This window comes from Mugil cephalus, chromosome 2 (genome assembly GCF_022458985.1).
Source record: "Mugil cephalus isolate CIBA_MC_2020 chromosome 2, CIBA_Mcephalus_1.1, whole genome shotgun sequence".
Classification (NCBI taxonomy): Eukaryota; Metazoa; Chordata; class Actinopteri; order Mugiliformes; family Mugilidae; genus Mugil; species Mugil cephalus.
The window spans coordinates 16,279,653-16,297,075 of record NC_061771.1 but is presented as its reverse complement, the minus strand read 5'-3'; the positions used below and the strand labels follow the sequence as shown (position 1 = coordinate 16,297,075).

General features: G+C 41.5%; 3 protein-coding genes across 4 annotated transcripts; 2 read left to right on the top strand and 1 right to left on the bottom strand.

Moving 5' to 3' along the window:
* anp32b (acidic (leucine-rich) nuclear phosphoprotein 32 family, member B) lies at positions 1 to 8,078 on the bottom strand. The gene is made up of 7 exons (XM_047576299.1): positions 7,422 to 8,078; positions 4,712 to 4,861; positions 4,489 to 4,611; positions 2,969 to 3,161; positions 2,030 to 2,154; positions 1,873 to 1,939; positions 1 to 270 (listed from the first exon to the last, which is right to left on the bottom strand). The coding sequence occupies exons 1-7, from the start codon at positions 7,473 to 7,475 to the stop codon at positions 188 to 190; spliced, it is 795 nt and encodes a 264-aa protein (XP_047432255.1). The 5' UTR covers positions 7,476 to 8,078; the 3' UTR covers positions 1 to 187.
* A 1,538-nt stretch (positions 8,079 to 9,616) lies between these two features.
* On the top strand, positions 9,617 to 11,781 carry hemgn (hemogen). 2 transcript variants are annotated; one of them, XM_047576288.1, is made up of 4 exons: positions 9,617 to 9,800; positions 10,159 to 10,237; positions 10,619 to 11,172; positions 11,301 to 11,781. In XM_047576288.1, exons 1-4 carry the CDS (start codon positions 9,737 to 9,739, stop codon positions 11,405 to 11,407), a joined length of 804 nt encoding a protein of 267 aa, XP_047432244.1. In that variant the 5' UTR covers positions 9,617 to 9,736; the 3' UTR covers positions 11,408 to 11,781. The 2 variants fall into 2 exon arrangements, with proteins under 2 accessions (XP_047432244.1, XP_047432235.1); XM_047576279.1 differs by having other exon boundaries at positions 9,618 to 9,800; positions 10,159 to 10,249.
* Positions 11,782 to 12,953: 1,172 nt separating this feature from the next.
* Positions 12,954 to 17,136, top strand: trmo (tRNA methyltransferase O). Its single transcript, XM_047578663.1, has 6 exons — positions 12,954 to 13,173; positions 13,306 to 13,460; positions 14,017 to 14,191; positions 14,842 to 14,999; positions 16,018 to 16,590; positions 16,710 to 17,136. The coding sequence occupies exons 1-6, from the start codon at positions 13,085 to 13,087 to the stop codon at positions 16,943 to 16,945; spliced, it is 1,386 nt and encodes a 461-aa protein (XP_047434619.1). The 5' UTR covers positions 12,954 to 13,084; the 3' UTR covers positions 16,946 to 17,136.
* The last annotated feature ends 287 nt before the right edge of the window (positions 17,137 to 17,423 follow it).

Here is a 17,423-nt window from a genome sequence, read left to right as displayed (position 1 = left end):
GGGGGGCAGGGGGGGCAGCTCCACTCGGCCCACCCATCCGGTACAGTCTTGCCCCATAAAAAGAGCTCTGAGCTGGGCGGGTAGACGTGGATTACAAAGGCGGTGCGACTTGTAAGGAGGGCGGACGTTGGGGGTTTGTGGGGGGGAGGAAGGGTAACTCGGTAGGCTCTCGTTTTCAGTTTTGCTTTTAATCGTCGTCTTCGTCGTCGTCGTCGTCATCGTCGTCCTCTTGGTCTCGCTTTCTCTTCTCGCCTTTGCCGGCTTCTGCTTCTGTGGGGCAAAGGGGAAATCTGTATCATGTGGCGTCAGGGTGCCAAGAGCAATAAACCTCCGCGTTAGCACAACAACAATAAACTATTTTTACATCGCGCGCGAGCACGAAGGCAGAAGGCAGAATTAAACACAGTGATATATTTAGATATATTTCCATATTTAGCCTCAATTATTATAAACATCCTCTCGTGGGCAGAGCTTAAGAATGGTTCTTACTTGGTCTAACGTTACATGATTGGGAGCTCAGACATGAATGTGCAGTAGCTTCCTCCTCGGTTTTTAATGCCAGATTTTTAGGGCTGAAAATCTGAAAATGGGATTTCACCTGGAGACTGAACAGCCTCTCAGCCAATTGCGGGGAACCTGACTGAGTCGCCGTGTAATATGCGGCCCTGTGATTGGCTCAGAAGCAATGGAGGCGGGGCCTTCTGTGTACAGGAGGCTTAGATTGACAGGTCTGTGTGAAACAGTGCACTGTTGAGACAGCTCCTGTATCGCTGAATGAGTGAAGTGCTGACTGAAAGATAACGTCATTTATCCCTTCACTAAAATATGTTGGATTCATGTTAATGTTCATTTAAAGAAATTTAAATTTGTAAAAATATATATATAGAAAAATGTCTAATCAACCAAAGACTGCAGTACCTCCATGGACCCCCTAGGAGTCACTGTTGAAAACCTATGACTTCAATTGTACCAACTCATTAGTTAAAAGGGGGAAGAAATCTGAAATGAGCCCCGAGTGCACTCTGATAGTCGAACGTGATTATAAATAAACATAAAATCTAGAATATAAAAATATATTAGTGTCCAGTGTCAATATGTCGGTTCTCGACACTTAATGTCTTATTGTGATAAAACAGCAGTTTACAACTGTAAAAGTTGGCATGAATTTTAGTGCAGACAAGTTAAGCTAATGCGTCTGCGTTGTAAATATAGCGTAAATACACTGTAGCTGCTAAAACACACAAGGTAAATTAAGATTTGGATTTTAACAAATACGGACCTGGTTGCTAAAAATAATAACGGATTAATTCCAAAGGGATATGGATGTAACACTTTAGTCCTTATAAAAAAAAAAATCTGATCATAGGAGAGGAGTTCCACCACCTAATCAGCTCTTAAGTTTTTACTTATGACTTTAGTTAGAATCTGATTACTACAGCTCTCGCTTTCTTCCTGCACAGAGTAAACAGAATATCCAGAAGGTGTCACATTATCCTCGATGTGACTAATCCTTCAATATCAAGTTAGCAATGATCCTCCCTACTAGGCCAATCTTCGTTTCTATAAATACCAATAACAGAGTTTGCGAAACCAGATGACTCAAGATGAAATTCATCAGCCTCTAAAGTTTTAAATTTGAAACAATGTGAAAGTAAGTTCACAAACAGATGTTTGGAGTAGACCTTAAAAAGTCACATGACTGTATTTCTAAGCACTGAGACAAGACAAAACCCAGGACTTAAATCATCAGTCTGCGCCTTGTGAGGAGTCTTCAGTCGTATAGAGATAAGAGGCTGCTCGTTGTAGCACTTGTTTGAGAAGCTCTGAGTTTGATACAGTTTTTAATCCACAAAGCTAAAAGTCAACACATACCATCTTCATCTTCCTCCTCATCTTCATCCTCTTCATCTACTTCTCCGTCTTGACCGAAGTCTTCCTCCTTGATAAGAAACACATTTCACAGGTTAAACACCCAAACACAACACACACAAACCCTGTCAAAGTGCTTTTGCTCCTTTTTTGTTCTTACCTCATCATCACCACTGACTTCCTCGTCATCTTCTTCTCCTTCTACCTCCTCCTCGTCTTCCTCGTCCTCCTCTTCCTCGTCAAAGTCCTCCTCCTCTCCGTCCTCGTCCTCCTCCTCCTCTCCCTCTGCAGCGCAAATGTAAAAAAATAAATAAATAACATAAAAAGGGGTCATCCAGAAAGCAGAAGAACACACGGACATGATAACGAAGGACGGTTTCCCATTTTATTGCTGTTGTTAGTCTGTTGTGTACGTATTCTTCATAAAGAAGAAGAAGAAACATGTTGCACAGTTCACCGACCTCAGATGTTAAATAGTAACAGACGTTTATGGCACAGCTACGCCACAATCACCACAACACAATAAACCACAGTTCTATAAATATCCTGCTGTCAACAGTTCACTGGGACACCGTTCGTTTTCAATGTTTATTTAATTTAAATCCATATGCATATATGCTAACAGCATTTCGTTGCCATGACAATAAATGAATCTAATCTACATCTAATCTCCAGAACTGAACGGATCCATTAAAGCTTGTGGTTTTGAAATTACCGTAACTACCAATGGTTTGTGCTACTGACAAAAACTTGGAAATTATGGTGTTGTCTGGAAGACCTTCGTGAACCTTAAGGGTAAAACTACCTTCGTCATCATTACCGTGATGGCAGCTATTTTTTTTCCCATAATGCGCAACTTCCCAGTGTTCAGCCACACTTTGAATTTTGTCCATTGGTGATTTACGGCAATTCAAACACCACAAGATTTTTTTTGTATCTGCAGGCAGATGTTTAGGTCTTGATGACCGTCTCTTTGCTAGGATCAGTTTACTGCACATTTTACACATTTTATGAACAGCTAAAACATTTACACAGAGAGTTTAAAAGTGGGAAGAGGAATAAATTACTGTCAACAGATGCCTAGTAGTGAACCTCCTACCTTCGTCTTCATCGTCGTCCACGCCGTCTCCGTCCACCTCTCCGTCGGAGTCGGAGGCTTCCCTGTCCTCCAAGTCGTAGCCGTCCAGGTAGGTGAGCTGGGGCAGCAGTTTGAACACGCTCTCTCTGTAGTCGTTGAGGTTTGTCACTTCACAGTTGAACAGGTCCAAACTCTTCAGGTTGTCCAGCTTTTTCTGTCGATCAGAGGCAACAAAGACATGAGAGCTGGGCCGTGTCCTCCTGTGCTATCGGCGCTGGATTAATATCTCCAGTGGTCTCCAGCCCGTGGCGCCAAACAAAACTACTCTGTGTCAATTATGACTTTCAACATATTGCATTTTTTTTTTGTCCCAGCAATAAACTCCTAATACCAACTAACAAATAAAGTATGCAATCACACCTTATATCTAATAATGATAGATATTTACAGAGTGTATATAAACTATTGTAGTGTCACTGGTAATGTGTGCTACGTGTTTTGTGTTTTGCTTCTTTAATTGCCTTTATTTGATGTTTATTTGCAGAGACACTGGATAGTGGGATGAAAGGAGAGAGGGGTTGACGCGCAGCAAAGGAGGAGCTGAGGCTGGAAGCAAACCTGCTCAACCAGGTGAGCTACCGGGCGCCCCGCTGTTATTTATAGAGCATGGTTGTGTTGTCACAAATGTTGAGTATAACACTACTGTCGTACTGTGTCAAAGACCAGGTGTTTCCTGGACTTCCAGTCCGGCCCCTTTTGGAAAAAGAAAACGTAGTCAAGAGCGAGTATCGTTTCTGATACCGTTCAAATTGTGCCATGAGAGTTACACGTGTGAACTGCAACGGCTCACATTCTTTCAGAACTGGAAAAGCTTCTTGGATGATCAGCGTCTTCAAAGAATGACACGTCCAGTTGCTCTTGTTTAAGAAGTTTTTTTTTAGATATGTGAGCGTAAGACTCGTAAAATATGTCACGTAACTCTCTGCAAGCTATCTAGAGCCACTAAAGGTCAACACACAGTAGGTGTTTCCAAGAACCCTAAAGAACGGTAATGTGAGGAAACAACTTCTTGACCAGTGGCCTTTCTTAAGCGTTTCATATCTTCAACTGAGATCCTTCAGACATCGATATAGGTACTATACCCCCTTTATGGCAACATTTTTGTAAAGCTTTTCTTTTAATTATTATCTTATGTGTAATTTATTCTAACAGGCCTTTGTCAGTGACTAGTGTACATATTTTGACCTCCTCCTGTTACTCTCCTTGAAAAAAGGCATCTCTGTGTATGATTCAGTGCAACTCAACTAAATGTAAATGTATACAGAAACATGTAGCAGGGGTCTGCATGTGGTGGGTTAAGTAATAACATCCGTTTGACATCAGCACAGCTGTGCATGCATCACAGGAACACGTGTTTATGATAAAAACTATATTAGCAAGACACAAAACACAGAAAGCGCAATACCTGCAACCAACTAAGACAAAGCTATTTTTAGAAGACATGTGGGATTTGTTGCTCCTAAACCCACCCGGATACCTACCAATGGTTCCAACGTGCTGATGTCTTTCAATTTGTTGCCACTCAGGTTTAGATGTGTGAGGTTGGGAAGTTTCTCTGCTAAAACATCAAGGCCGCCACTGATTCTGTTGTCACTCAACTCCAGCTGAAAGACGAGAAGAAGGGGAGAGATTACACCGGCTGCCACGCTTCAGTTTTCACAGGGAGGTCGGTCGCCGTGCGTGTAGGTGACACGTCGCTCTTACCCTTCTCAGTTTTCCTAGTTTAGGCAGGTTGGAGACTGACATTAGGCCGACATTTATCAAACTGAGGAATTCCAGGTCGACAAACTCAGCTGTGAGGCCCTCGATTTTTCCTTCAACTGATCGACAATTGTCAAGGACGAGTTCTCGTACCTGAAATGAACGGGGGGGAGAAAAAAATGCATTAGATGTTATTATTTAGTTTTGTTCTGTGAGTACAATCTATTCTAAAAATCAACTAAATGTAATATTTTAATTAAAAAGTTAATTTGCACTGATATTGCTTTGGTTGCGAAAAACGTATCAGGATGGTATTTATTGCCACATATAAATAATATGTCTTGGTGTTTGGTGCAATAAACGTAACTTAAAGAATTATAACAATATAATATAATATGCACACAACAAAACAGCTGGTAACAACAGCAACGAGTTAAACAAGGGGGTGGTGTTGTTCAGCAAAAATGAGTATTTACTTCGTGCAAAGTGATTAAAAGACACCTTGTTAGTTGCTTAAAATGTTACAAAAACACACGTGAAGGCGGAGTTAGGTTGAGTCAAGCTCACACTGGTTGCGCAATTCATTGTTGGACAAAAAAAAAAAAAAAAAAGAAAGGTTGCAAAAAAAAGTTGTTGTCAAGCGTCAAAGATGTCGATTTGTCGGGTAAAAACACCCAAATGGATCCCGTGTCTGCGTCTAAAGACACTTCGGATCCGTGTGTAGTTAATATATCCGGCCACGACACCCAATCTACCGATTTCTTTGCAGCAGAGCAAAGCAGCAGCAGCTCCCCATGGCCTGCTGATGCAGTCACTAATGACAAATGCAATGATTTTGTGAGCTAGCTCGCTACAGGCTAGCCATTGCCCCTTTTAAACGCTGCCGTGCGGTAGAGGAGCAGCTGGAGAGAGGTCTGTCTGTCCGCCATTAGCCAACCCTACAGCAGCGGAAAGGATTGCGAATAGACCCTTAGTAAAAAAAGCTTTTCTTTTTTCCGTTTAACCAGCTTTCACGGGGCAAGTGGACTATTCCTCGACCGTCGAGCGAAACACCGACACTGGCGGTTTGTTTAACGGGTGCTTTCATGGGCTTTCACGTCGAAGTGGCGAAGGAAATATATTGATAACGGAAATTTAGTAAAAAACAAAGATGGAGACGGTTCCCTTCTCCCAGAGCTTCAAAGACGACAGAATGACAACATGGCGATTCCTCAGATACAGTATGCAGTCCTCTCGACTCTACAATGGCGGAAAGTGCTGCTTAGAATGAGAGATTACCACTGCGTACACATCACCCAAATTATTTTTTCCGTGTTTAATTTGTTTTTTTTTATTCCGTGCATGGGTGGAGGGGAAGCGCCGGGGCGTCGAGTATTTGGCTGCCCACGCATGAAGCGCGGTGCGCCGGATCTCCGCGTCCTCCGAGCAGCCGGGCTCGGTTAACGAAGCCTCCGGCAAAAGTAATCGACATGCCCGGCTGCAAATGTCAGGATTAGCTTTAATGATAATAATCGGGAGTATTTGATGGTTGTGTTTGGCGTTTTTTTTTTTCCTTCCTAGATCACATCTAGTATATTTTGTTGTCCCCCAACGGCGTAGAGATGGGGGTAATATGGCGGGAACAAAACACTAAAGTTGACCGGCTGGCGTCTTGAATGGTCCTTATCCTCAATTTTTTAAAAAGAAAAAACACGCTTTTACTCGGATGAGTGCACATTGCAAGTATAAGAAAAAGGGGGCAATGTGTGGCTCCCGTCTCCAATATGCGAACAATTTAAGGGGGTTTTAGCAGCCGTGTACACTCCCTTTAAAACTTATGAATTGCAACAGCTTAAACGTGCCAGTAAATGCATCACGACCACAGGAGCGGCTGCCTCTTTGTTTTAGTTTGTGTTTACACTGAAGGTTAGAGCAATGGGGACTTAAGTGATGGAGGTATGGATGACTCGTGAACCAAGTGGCTGCTTCTTCTCTCTTTTTTTTTTTTTTTTTGTTGTCGCTGCTGAATCTGGCCATTTGATGGTAACACTAGCGTGGTCCACACAAATGTCAGGACGCGACTCGTGATCGGCGACGGCCCGTTTTTTGCCTTTTAACAAAGCTCATTTTTCCTTTTTTAAGCGTCAACCTCTTGAAGGTGTAAAGTGCGTTTTGCAATAAAATAAAAGCGCCCCATTTTTTTCTCTCCCCCCCTTTAGCAGTTATGCTAGCAGCAAACATGGCTTCCCAGGTCCGTATAAAACACAGGGCTCCGTGAATGTGCCCCGACGCGGCGCAGGAACCAGGTCTCCGCGGATATATCGGCGTGAAAAAGAAGTTTAACAAACGTGCTACATCGGCAGAGTCGAGCTGAAACCGTGTGTGTGTGTGCACCATTGACCGGGGGAGGCTTTGAAATGGTTAAAGCGCTGCAATAATGCCACCGAGCTGGGGCAATCGCCGTCTCAAAGTAACGGTTTGGGGGCAACGAGACGGGGCTTTTCTCGTCTCGGTGCCCCCGTACGCCCAAACCCGGAGCCACCTCAGCGATGTAGCTTGTTGAGCGAGTGTTTTCGGCCCGATTAGAAAGGAGAAACACAACCTAAAAGCCCATGTGGTCACCATTGCGTTAGCCACACACAGGTCACTCGCAAAGCAAAAAAAGTAGCAGGCTAGCTAGCTAGCGAGGCTAGCCAGAAAACTAAGGGTTGGTTTTTAAAAAAGCACGACTCACATCAGACGGTGTCCTGTTTCTTAGCTCCAAGTGGATCCTCTTCTTCATGTCCATCTTGCCCCCGTGGAAGTGAAACTTTTCTCTCTTGGGTTTTGGTGGGATCTTCAGTCCAAAGGCAGAGATGCCCTAATGGAGGGAGAATATAGGACTGTATAATGAACTGAGCCTAACGCTAAGTTAGTCGGAGAGAGGGGAAACCATGGAGGGAAACGGGACTGAAACAAAATATATGCTCAACAGCGCCATCTACGTCCAGAAACGCCCATCGCCTCTAAAAAGGCATTGCAGTCACAAAACATGACGCTGCCCTGTAACGGTGCTGTGCTGCAATTTATTTCTACAACATTTCTCAACCATATTTACCGAACACGTTTATTTCTTTATTTATTTACTTGTGTGTAAAGTCAGTTGTATTAATTAAAAAAAAAAAATACCCCGAACACACCCGGAAAAATATAATTCAACCCATAGGATTAAAAGTAGGTCACATGTGAACTTTGTTTATTTGTTTCTTTAATAAACAGAAAATACCCGCTTTTTGATGTATTCATCATATACAGCTGATTTATCTCACCTGTGCAGGTAAAAAAAAGATGATGCTAATTTTTATTTTATTTTTTTAATATTACTAAGACCTTGCAAATGTGTGATTATTGTGTATATTCTGGCAAATAATAAAAAGTGTGTTAGTTCTTAAATTGATTTTGTCATTTCTATTTATTTATTTATTTATTGTTACACCCCCCCAGCATTCGGACACATTACTGGAAAGGAGGGGTATATTTGGGTTGCAGTGAAGAGAGCATTGTGTGTGCATGTGCAGGGTAGGGCAACCCCCCCTCCAACCACTCCCCTTTACTTCCTGAGACACCCGAGCCCTGAAGAAGAAGTCCCCTCAGCATGCTGGTTGAGTTTTCGTAAATTAAACCACGCATAAAGGTTAATATTCAAAATGTTTGCCTAGTGGTTTAGAAGCATAGTAAAAAAAAAAAATAAATAAAAAAAGTAACATATGGATGTCTATGCAGCCTGGATTCAGGCTATAATGCTGTATACAAACTGTAGGGCACACTATACAAATACCCTATCTGTTGCCTATATATACCCTACATAAAAGCAGTTTTTAAATCAGTGTTTGGTAGTGGAGGAGGCATACCAGAAGATGGCACTCTAATATCTCCACTGACATTCCTCAGACTTGAGTTTTCGTTGTGCAACGGCGGCGGCGGGGTAGTGTGTGAACGACAGCCTTTTTCTGCCTCTGGCTGTAACAGTAAGGACCCGATGAGCTGAGCTATGTGAAGTCTCATCTGTTGACCAGTCAGCATTAAGACAGAAGGAGAAGTTTGAATTCAACAGCGTGCAAATCACTTTTTTGTTTGTTTGTTTGTTTGTCTCTGTGTGGAATTAAAAGCATGGTTTTGACAAAAATCTGAGAATATTTCTTTCCTCCCGCTGTGGGGAAATAGTACAAGAAACAGGCAACAGTAACAGTGGATCCTGTCACAGCATTTGTAGAAAGAGCGCGTGTGGATTTCATGAAGGAACCCTCGGCAACTGAGCTCCAGGCAATTGGCAGTTGAGTGTTATTTGAGTTTCCCTGAGTGGATCAAACACACGCATCAGGCCTCAATGTGCTGTGAGAAGATTGAGAACACACCCCAACTGAGCAGCTCTCCTTCTCAGAGATAAGACGGGTATGTCCTTGCTCTAGCTGAAGACAGGATTTCTCACTTGGTTTCAGGCTATCTGATCCCGCCCCAAAAAAACACACACACTTCATGTGGTGTGTTTTCTGTGAACAAAAAGCCCAGCCCTTTATATCAAATAATATTAAAAACTTCATAATTTTTTACCTCTCAAGCACAAATGAGCTCGTTGGACGCTGAATAACTGTTCAGGTTTTAGCAGTATTTTAGCTTTAGGCTGGCTCTTGCACACACGTGCATTCAAACATTTCACATTTGTTTAATTAAAAAAAAAGAAAAAGTAACCCAGTCAGTTTCTGTTTTATTTTAGAGGTATGTATTTCCTTCATTACCACACATATTCTCCTTATCACACATAGCCCACATACACACAACTTGCCCCAGTCTTTTTTTTTCTCTCGTCCTCTGTCAGCTCTGTGCCAACTCCTCCAGCTTTACAAATATGATAAGACCAAAGCTGCAAGAACTCTCCCAGCGCTATGGTAATGGTTAACCAGATAATTCATTTAGGGGTGGGAATAGAAAACAGTCAGAAGTTATTCTGCCGTCTTTTCTCGTTGCCCGCCCGCCTTCAGTGACTTCAATTCATTCATAGCAGGACTCAGTATGGAGGAGACGACGCAACGAGAGAAACAAGACTCGGAATATAAAAGCCAGAATGAGGACCAAGGTAACTTTTAGAAATTCCTCTTTTCAAATTAGACGCTTGAGGATTTTGCGTCTAGAGAAGTTGAGTGATCCTGGACTGTGTTGAGCCTTCTGCTCAACTTAGTGACGTTTTTTTGATCACCACTGAATCACTATGTCAGCTGATTAATTTAGTCTGTCTGTGTGTTGTGTACATCAAAGCCAAAAAAGTGAAAAAGTGTGAGTTAGAGGTTTGGCAGAGTGTAGCTGGAAGAAAAAAAAACTCAAACTAAGACAAGCTTTTATGTGTCATGCATGACAAATGCTCCTGACTGGATTTTTGAGTTTAAGCTGCGCTGTGTAAATGTAAATGTTTCTCTGCTTGGGTTTATGTGTTAAAGGAGGAATCCGTCGGCGGCTGCGTGACAGAGACCTGCTCAGGAAGAGAAAAGCCGAAGCAGAGGAGAAGGAAACTAACCAGTGGGTTTTTGGGTAAATTTGTAGAAAAGTTAATGCGGCGGCCTGAATTTACGTTCATGAGCTGGAGTAGATGTTCTGCTCGTTTAAATGAGTAGTAAGAAAATGATTGTTCTTGTGCAGCAGAGAGTGGAAGAGTGGAAGGGTTTCAACACTGTACCTTACAGTACATGGTGGAAACACTATCAGCGCTCTAGCTGCTTATCACTCCTCTGGTTTATATTGAATATGGAGCAATAGGCAACCAAAGGTTGCGTTGGTCTTTCTATTGACTCCACAGATCCTGGTCAAGGACTTTGTACTATTAGCTTTGCAGAAGTATCACAAAGACCTGTATCGGGTTCCACCATTTTTGACTTAATTGCAGCTGTCGTTCTGTGTCAGGGTGGAGAGCCAAAGGAAAAGATCAAGAGCTGAGGACAAGAGTGGCTCAAAGAAAAGAGGGAGGCCAAGGAAGAGTGAACCCACGCCTCAGATAACTGCTGTCCAGGAAGAGGCAGCGGCGGCCCAGGATGCCCCTGCAGTCGTGGTCATACCACAACCAGCAGAGATCGTCTCAGATCAAATAACGGGCTCTCGTACTCCCCTGCTTCCGGTGGAATCGCAGCCAGCTGCTGTCCTTGCCGTCCCTGCTCCTGCACCACTGCTTGAGTCTGTCCAAAGCCCCGTCTTTGCCCCCACCCTGACTTCTCCTCCTCCAGTTAAGCCACTTCTAGATACAGCTCCAGCTCCAGGTCCAGATGCCGTTAAGGCTCCAGCTCTGTCCCGAGAACCCGTTCCAGCTGCAGCTCCTGCTCCTCTCGCCGCTCCTACCCGGGTTGAGACCTTTTACAAAGAGCCACAAAGAAAGGAGGCCCTCGACCAGGTCTTGATTGAGGACCTGGGCCCAGATGAGGAAGAAGACATCTCTCCATCGCAAGACAGAAAAGATGATGAAGGTATGAATGTTGGTGAAAATGCAACAACAGAAAAAATGGTTTCAGATTTTGGCTGGTTAAACAATTTCCTTACATGAATGCTTTCAATTAAACTGTGTCTTTTTTCTTTTTCTTTTTTCTTTTTCTAGGACTGAGTGAATCATTGTCGATCAACGTACCTGAACAAAATAAAATGTACTCATTTCCAACCTTGTCCACGGCAACTCTGCCACAGGAATATCTTCCGGGAAATTAATTGTAATTTTTCTCCAATACACTGTTCAGATATTGCTTCACTTGCAAAGCCAGCCTCATGACTCGTTCCTTTTTTTGGTCACAGTTTGTATTTGAGTATTATTTTGGTTAGCGTGCACTCTAATGCACTGCTTATTTGAACAAACGTATGAATTCAAACTAAACCTGTATTGCTTATTTATTCTGGTGTGTGCTTCAGTGCAAAGTTTAGGAATTCTTTTATTTTTTTGTACTTTGCATTCAGTAAACAAAAACATTAGCTTGCTTTAGTTTCAAAGTAGAAGACATGAATTACTGCTAATTATGTTGTAAATGTGAATTTATTTTAATTGAATTTTGTAATTATTCATCTAATAAAATTCACTGCTTACATCATTTCACTGTGGTCATATTTACCTGAGTCATGAAAACACACACAAGCATGTAAACGATAAAAAATATATGATCAAAGAGAACTTAAAGTAGATTTCCTTTATTGAACTGATCTTGTCATTTTATCCACATCTTATGAACTACAACTTTTTTTTGCGTACAAGTACTGACGTTCCTGATTTGATACTGTCAATAATGGATTTATTTTTATGAATGGAAGTTACAGTATTAATGAGAAATTTTGAGGAACTATTCAAACAAACTTCAGGAAATCGTGATGTTTTGGTTTTGTTATTTCATTAGATGAGATAATAATGATAAGGATGGATACTGTCTTCTGACCAATTGCAAATAATCAGACTACAGCTTTTTTTTTTTAAGTAAACTTAAAAATTTGAATTTAACTTTTGGACAATACTATGAACACACTATCTGCACAATTCTGTCTGTTCTGTGTTTGTTGAAGCATGTACCGTAGTCAAACACTTCCACTATCATCAACTACTTTACTACATTTACTTCAACAAGAGTAACAAAATACCAGGGTAAAAACTGTAGATAATTAAGAGCGATAAAGCACGGTAATAAAACACTAGTGTGAAAAGAAAAGTGACACATATTCTTGTCAATTACAGTATATTACTTCGTTATAACTTCTGATGCTTTAGGGTGTAATGCAATATTGCAGCTCGTGAAGCGGAATCAGTTGCCAATAAGTTGTATTTAGTTTCATTAACGACAATGTGTTTTATTATATCTGAACATGTAGAATAACTTGGTATTAGCAAATCTCACCACAGTAAAAGTAAAGCCAAATGCTCACAGCATCCGAGTAAATACACTCTATTTCATTTCGCCATAAGGGTTAAGGCGTTTTTGTTTTAATGTTTTTGTCTGTAGTAATAATAAAAATAATAAAATCAATTAGCTTTCTGCTGCCCCCTGCTTGTAGAAAGCAGACAGTGGTTCGCAATACATAAAAGTGCAATTTATTTATTTTTTATTTCGCAACATTGACACGGCATTTCTGTGTGATAGATTTAAAAATATAATTTCATAAATAAATACAGAGAAGATGACAAAAAGAGTAAAGTTTTCCGGCTTTATTTAAGCTGTCGGTCATTAGTGAGTCGCTGGAAGCGCTCTTGGTCGGCCAACAATAAAACCAAACACGCAATATCCGCATTGGAAAACTCCCACGTTTCTTCCGCGTGTGTTTTGTTTCTGTTGTTAGCAGCGGCTTTAGCAGCTACAAGCTAACTGACTTTGGTCCGTCTGCTCTTATTTTATAATTTCAGTCAGTAAGATGAGTCCGTTGTGTGACTGCTGCTCCGAGCACATTAATAAACTGAACCAGCAGGTTTCTGTGATGAGAAAAGAAATCAAGAACCTCAGGTATGTTTACCTGTACTGGATTAACTGACATACTAAATCTGGTACAGGTTTGACCTTTAATTTTGATGTCGTATTGCCCCAGCTTTCTTCCTTTCACAGGCTGTTGTTTTTATCTCAACTCTTCTCCAACAGACAGATGTTGGACAGTGCAGTTAGAGCTCATCGTAAACATCTGACATCTGTCCAGACTGCTGTGTCAAAGATGGGACACTGTGAAAAACAAAAACCCCAGACACCTTCGCTACCCTCACCATCTTCACCATCACCACAGGCTGCATTGGAGCAAGGTGATTACCTACAATCAATACGCATTTGAAGTCAACCACAACTGTAAAATAATTGGATGAAATTTATATGCAGTTCATCCAATTATATCACTTGCTTAATGCCAAAGATGCAATTAGAAGAGAAGGATTAATCATTTATCTGTTGGTCATTCGTTATTTGATTAGACTTTATGAAAGCATTCTCCAAAATGTCTCAAAAAAGAACAAACAAGCCAGTATGACGTCTTCACACTGAGTGTTTGACCCAAAGAAATAACTTAATCAATCAAAGATTCAAAGAAATAACTTAAAAAACATGTTTTTTTTGTCAGATAACTGATCATTAAACTGACCAACTATTTCATTTCCCTCACTCTCCCATAGATATTTAAATATACGCTGTGTCATGTTAACATAGTTCAACACAAAAGAAAAAAAAAATTGCATGTCGACTAAAAAGAGGTGCAATGTAGAAATAGTAAAGCGATGAAAGAGTTTAAAACACATAAATTACAAGCTTTAAAACAAACATAAAGATGTGTCTGTGTTACCATGTCACCCATGTGTATCATTGCAGGAAGCATCCAGACGGTCCCGATAGGTTACATCAGTTCCTGTTTTTCCGTGAAAAATGGGACGCCCAGGCAGCCGACTATATGTGGACCTTCGAGGGCAGAACTACGGATCCAACAAAGTGTCTTCAACAACCCAGACCACGCTCTGCTGGGTCTGGAGCAGTACTCCCATGTCTGGTAGGTTCACAGACAGTGGCTGGTTACCTGAATGTCTGGACGAAACCATGTTGTTGTTAATTATCCAGTTAGATTAAAGGGTTACTGCTGGTTTTTGTTGGTGTTGCTCATTCAAAGACTTTGAGTAGGTAACACTAAGGCTGTCACTTTGTTGGCTCAACATCCATATATACACCAATCAGCCACAACATTAAAACCACTGACAGGTAAATAACATCGACCAAACTGATCAAGTATCTGTTTGACGTACTGGGACAAGCCCTCCCCTCAACCCATAGGACCGAAAGGCCCCCACTGACAACATCCTCTTTCCGGACACCACAGGACACTCTCAAAAGACTCATGTCCATTCACTAATGAGTCACAATTGTTTTGGAGGCACAAGGGAGACCTACACAATATTAGGAAGGTGGTCGTAATGTTATGCCTGATCTGTGTATGTATGTGGGGTTTTCAGCTTTCAGGAGTCAGATATACAGTTGATGTCTAACATCCTCTTCACGTTGTTTTAACTCAACTGCACCAAAGCATGACTTTAAACTTGCTCAGCTTTATTTGAATGACGTGTCCTTTTACCTGTGTAATGATACGAAGCCACGTGACTGGTAATGACCGTCATTTCATCTTTTCTCTGTTTCTGCTCTCTACAGGATCATCTTTCTCTTTCATAAAAATGGACACCTGAGTTACAAAGCCAAAGTGAAGCCTCCCAGACTGAACGGTCAGAGAGTTGGCGTGTACTCGACGCGGAGTCCACACCGGCCCAACGCTTTGGGGCTGACGCTCGCTAAACTTGACAGAATTGAAGGTGAGTGTCATTAAAAATAAAACGTGTATACGAACTAATTTAGACAGGATTTATTTCTCCATGAGAGGCGTACTTAACAGTGACTTTAAGAAGGAAATGCGTGGGTACTTTTTTCTTTGACCTCCTGCAAATACTTTTTTCCTTTCATCCTAAAAAGTCACTTTACTTGTCTTTGTTTTCACGGTCCACAACATTTTAGTGCAACACAAGGAAACAGAAGCTTTAAATTAGAGAACACATGGACATTATAAACCTAAATCACATTTAAATCATTACATGATTTAGAGCAGTTAAAATGATTTGATCGGCCTAATCAGATACTATTTGTATCTATTTACCCCTGTTAAACTGTACTTATATACTGCTTTCTAAATCAGTTAGATCTTGTGAGACCCCCACCACTTCCTGTCTCTTTCTTGTTGTCACCATGAAGGATTTAATTCGGGCAAAGCATTTTTTTTCCCTCTTCCAATTTCATGTCCTGCCATTTAATTTCATTGTGTATCCCTCTGCTATGCTGGTATAACCACACTCCATTTATATCAGAATTTGAAAGATAGGCTTCCACGCTGAAGACACAGACTCACAATGTTTTATCATAACTCTTTTCTTATACTCCTGTAACACCCGATTATTTTATAATAAAATTATTCAGTAATATGTCCGTTTTACTACTGTTCTAGTTCTTAATATCACACAACACTTCTCTTTTGTAGTTTTTACCGGATGTTGAATTTGGATTAATGAGGTTTGGTGCATGTGGACTTATTTTATTGTCGTTCTAAATCAGAAAATAAAAGAAAACATTGCTGCATGTGGCCCAGTGACCCTTGACTCACTCTACAGACCAGTTGTCTGTTACACCCTCCAGATATTTTTTACCTCCACTGTTCCACTGTTATCTTAATCCTGTTTAATTTTCTTATCAGTCAAAATGTTGAGTTGTCAGGTTAAATCTGAACCATAGAATCTAACAAACTACAGTCAAAAGAAACACATGCTTCTCTTTGTCTTCTAGGTGATACAGTACATCTGTCAGACATCGACATGATCGCTGGCACCCCGGTCCTGGACATCAAACCCTACATCCCACAGTACGACTGCCCTGACACCAGGATGAGCGTGGACTCCGAGCCTAATGACTCAAACACAGATCAACCAAATGAAACGATTGTGTCGCTGAATGAGGAGAATCCACATGAAGGCTCAGATTCTCAGTTCTTCTCTGATAATTGTGACGAAGCGCAGAATTTCCTCTCAGAAGACGAATCTAAAACTGATGTTTCTTTAGCAGCTTCCTCTACTGTCAGCGCTCAGTTTTCTCTGCCCAAGGAACTCCACAACGCTCTGCAACAGGTCAAATCATATGTGACCGAAGATGAAGTTCACCAACTACGCTTTGAGAACAAAGACCGTGATTCTCCTAAAACTAACCCACCAGGATTGACGGTGGACCACCCCTGCTACGGTGAGGAGACCTACACTACCATTGCTGGCTGGATCCGAGAGCCTCCTGTGGCCAGTCTGGAGGTGCGCTTCACTCCTCAGGCTGAGAAGGAGCTGGCAGAATTCCTGCCCACACACCTGACAGGTAAGTCAGCCCCACTGTGTGTTTCTCCACAAGAGGGTGCTGTTGTCATGGAGATCAATGTGAAAGGCTTACTTTTTTCATAGCAGAGTAGACTGAAAACAAACTTGTGCACCACACAGGAGCCTCTGAAAGCGACAGACCAAAGTTTAAGTTCCTGCGCAGTCCAGAAGAAGCTGCTGCCGCCATCCGAGGTGTTCTGAGAGCAGACCCCCGCTCAGTCTACAGGAGGACTCGCTGCAGAGACAGACTCTTCTTCTTCACCCTCGACACGGCTGACATCACCTGCTGGTTTGGACAGGACTTTGCCGAGGTACTGCAGGTCCAACCCGTCGGGCGCCGCATTGCCTCAGCGTGAGAAGTGCACTCAGTGGAGCCTCAGGAGCTGGACAGCAGCCTGACAAATGTTCCTTATCTTCTTATGACCATAATTCCTACCTGATAAAGCTGTATTGCTTATGTAAAAGTGCTTATTTACAAATTAAACACATGAAAAATTAGGAATATAAAATAAATTATTTTGAAGCAAACAGAAATGCCCATCCTTTTTTTTCTGTATAATGAACAAACAAGTCCATGTTCTCATCATCAAATTGTGAGATCTGATTTTTTTTTTATATCTGTCTAATAAAAATAGTTAATTAGAGAGTTAATAACAAGCTGATGTGAAATAACTTAATATAAAACACATTTCATGCTGATGAAGACCCACAGTGAGACATGCATTTTAGTCGTAGTAGCACTATGTGGGCAGATTGTTTTGACCTTCGGTTGTTGTGACACTACAGGAAATTTAACAGTGCCAGAAATATTCTGAATATTTCTACAAAGTGAAA